At 41.4% G+C, this 1,150-nt stretch overlaps 1 protein-coding gene across 1 annotated transcript; it reads right to left on the bottom strand.

Annotated features, from left to right (window-relative positions):
- Positions 1-65: 65 nt before the first annotated feature.
- On the bottom strand, positions 66-1,144 carry LOC120505731 (COMM domain-containing protein 6-like). Its single transcript, XM_039716543.1, has 4 exons — positions 1,093-1,144; positions 842-900; positions 320-385; positions 66-146 (listed from the first exon to the last, which is right to left on the bottom strand). The coding sequence occupies exons 1-4, from the start codon at positions 1,139-1,141 to the stop codon at positions 66-68; spliced, it is 255 nt and encodes an 84-aa protein (XP_039572477.1). The 5' UTR covers positions 1,142-1,144.
- Positions 1,145-1,150: the final 6 nt, after the last annotated feature.

The raw sequence follows: 1,150 nt of genomic DNA, 5'->3' as shown, positions 1-1,150 counted from the left end.
TCAGTACCACCATTAAGTTGTGATGGAAGGAAAAAAGACACTGTGCAAAGTAAATTATTTTGTGCTTACCTAAACAGAAATGAAAGGGTGTTAGCTACTTTTGCCAGGTCACCAATATTAATGTCAACCCCCGATGTCTGAATTCTCTAGAAACAGAATGTTCAAAGAATTACAAATAATAAATTATGCATTAGTAAAAGCATTTCAGGATATACAAACACACAAGAAACCCCACATCAAGTTGGGAATGCTATCCCAGCAGGGGATTATTCTAATAGCAGGTACTATTCTGATCACAAGAGCTGGTGTGCCAACTTACCTGACACAATTCAGATGTATTTATACCTGGGATCTTATGGTTCAGATGTTGAATTATTTGCTCACACTGTGAAAAAAACATATTTGAAGACATTGTTGATACAAAAATGGACAAAAAGAGTGAAGGCTGCAAAGTAAAGATTGAAGTAATTGCAGTTACTGATTTTAAAATCAGCACTTGATTTTAAAATTAAGACTTTAGTTTCTACCTCACTATTGCTAATTAACACACCACTTTCATATTAACTGTTCAAGCATACACTACAGTAACCCAAATGTTTTTTAGACCAGTTACCTTGATATATCATTTAAATGATAGGCAAAAATAGATGTTTAGAAGTCTTCTGTGATAAAAACATAAATCAAATCCATTGCTCTTAACAGGACTGATCTGTTTTATGAGTCAAGGTACCATATACCTAAGGTTCCCTTTAAAGCACACAAAAACCAGAAAAGAGCTTAAGAAAAAGGGCTTCCCGGAGTGCTAGAAGCCCTTCCCCATCCCATTTATCGCCCTACTCACCAGCTCTGCAAAAAAGTCTTGAGGTATTAAACGAATCTTGTCTGCTGCACCACCACCATCTGAAAAACAGCAGCGATCAGAAGCACACACCTAAATAAAGCGTTACAGCAAAAAATCCGATCTTTCTCTGAAAAACGCCTAGGCCACCATGCACGCATTAACCTCCGTTGAACTCAATCAATTTTAGCCTGCATGCCCCTCAGGAAAGCCCCGGCTGCCCGAGCCCCCACGGCGGGTCGCCCTGCCCTCACCCAGCGCTCCCAGCGCCGCGGCCAGCGCGCCCGCCGAGCCGCCCGCCATGGCGCCGCG

This window comes from Passer montanus, unplaced genomic scaffold (assembly GCF_014805655.1).
Source record: "Passer montanus isolate IOZ18808 unplaced genomic scaffold, ASM1480565v1 scaffold3520, whole genome shotgun sequence".
Lineage (NCBI taxonomy): Eukaryota > Metazoa > Chordata > Aves > Passeriformes > Passeridae > Passer > Passer montanus.
The sequence above is the reverse complement of the archived record's forward strand: the minus strand, read 5'-3'. Positions and strand labels throughout refer to the sequence as shown.

Coding starts and splice junctions, on each gene's coding strand:
- LOC120505731 (XM_039716543.1), bottom strand. CDS start 1,141: ATGGCGGGCGGCTCGGCGGGCGCGCTGGCCGCGGCGCTGGGAGCGCTG. Junction 901..1,092: donor CGCGGCGCTGGGAGCGCTGG/GTGAGGGCAGGG, acceptor GCTGTTTTTCAG/ATGGTGGTGGTGCAGCAGAC. Junction 386..841: donor AAGACTTTTTTGCAGAGCTG/GTGAGTAGGGCG, acceptor TTTTTTTCACAG/TGTGAGCAAATAATTCAACA.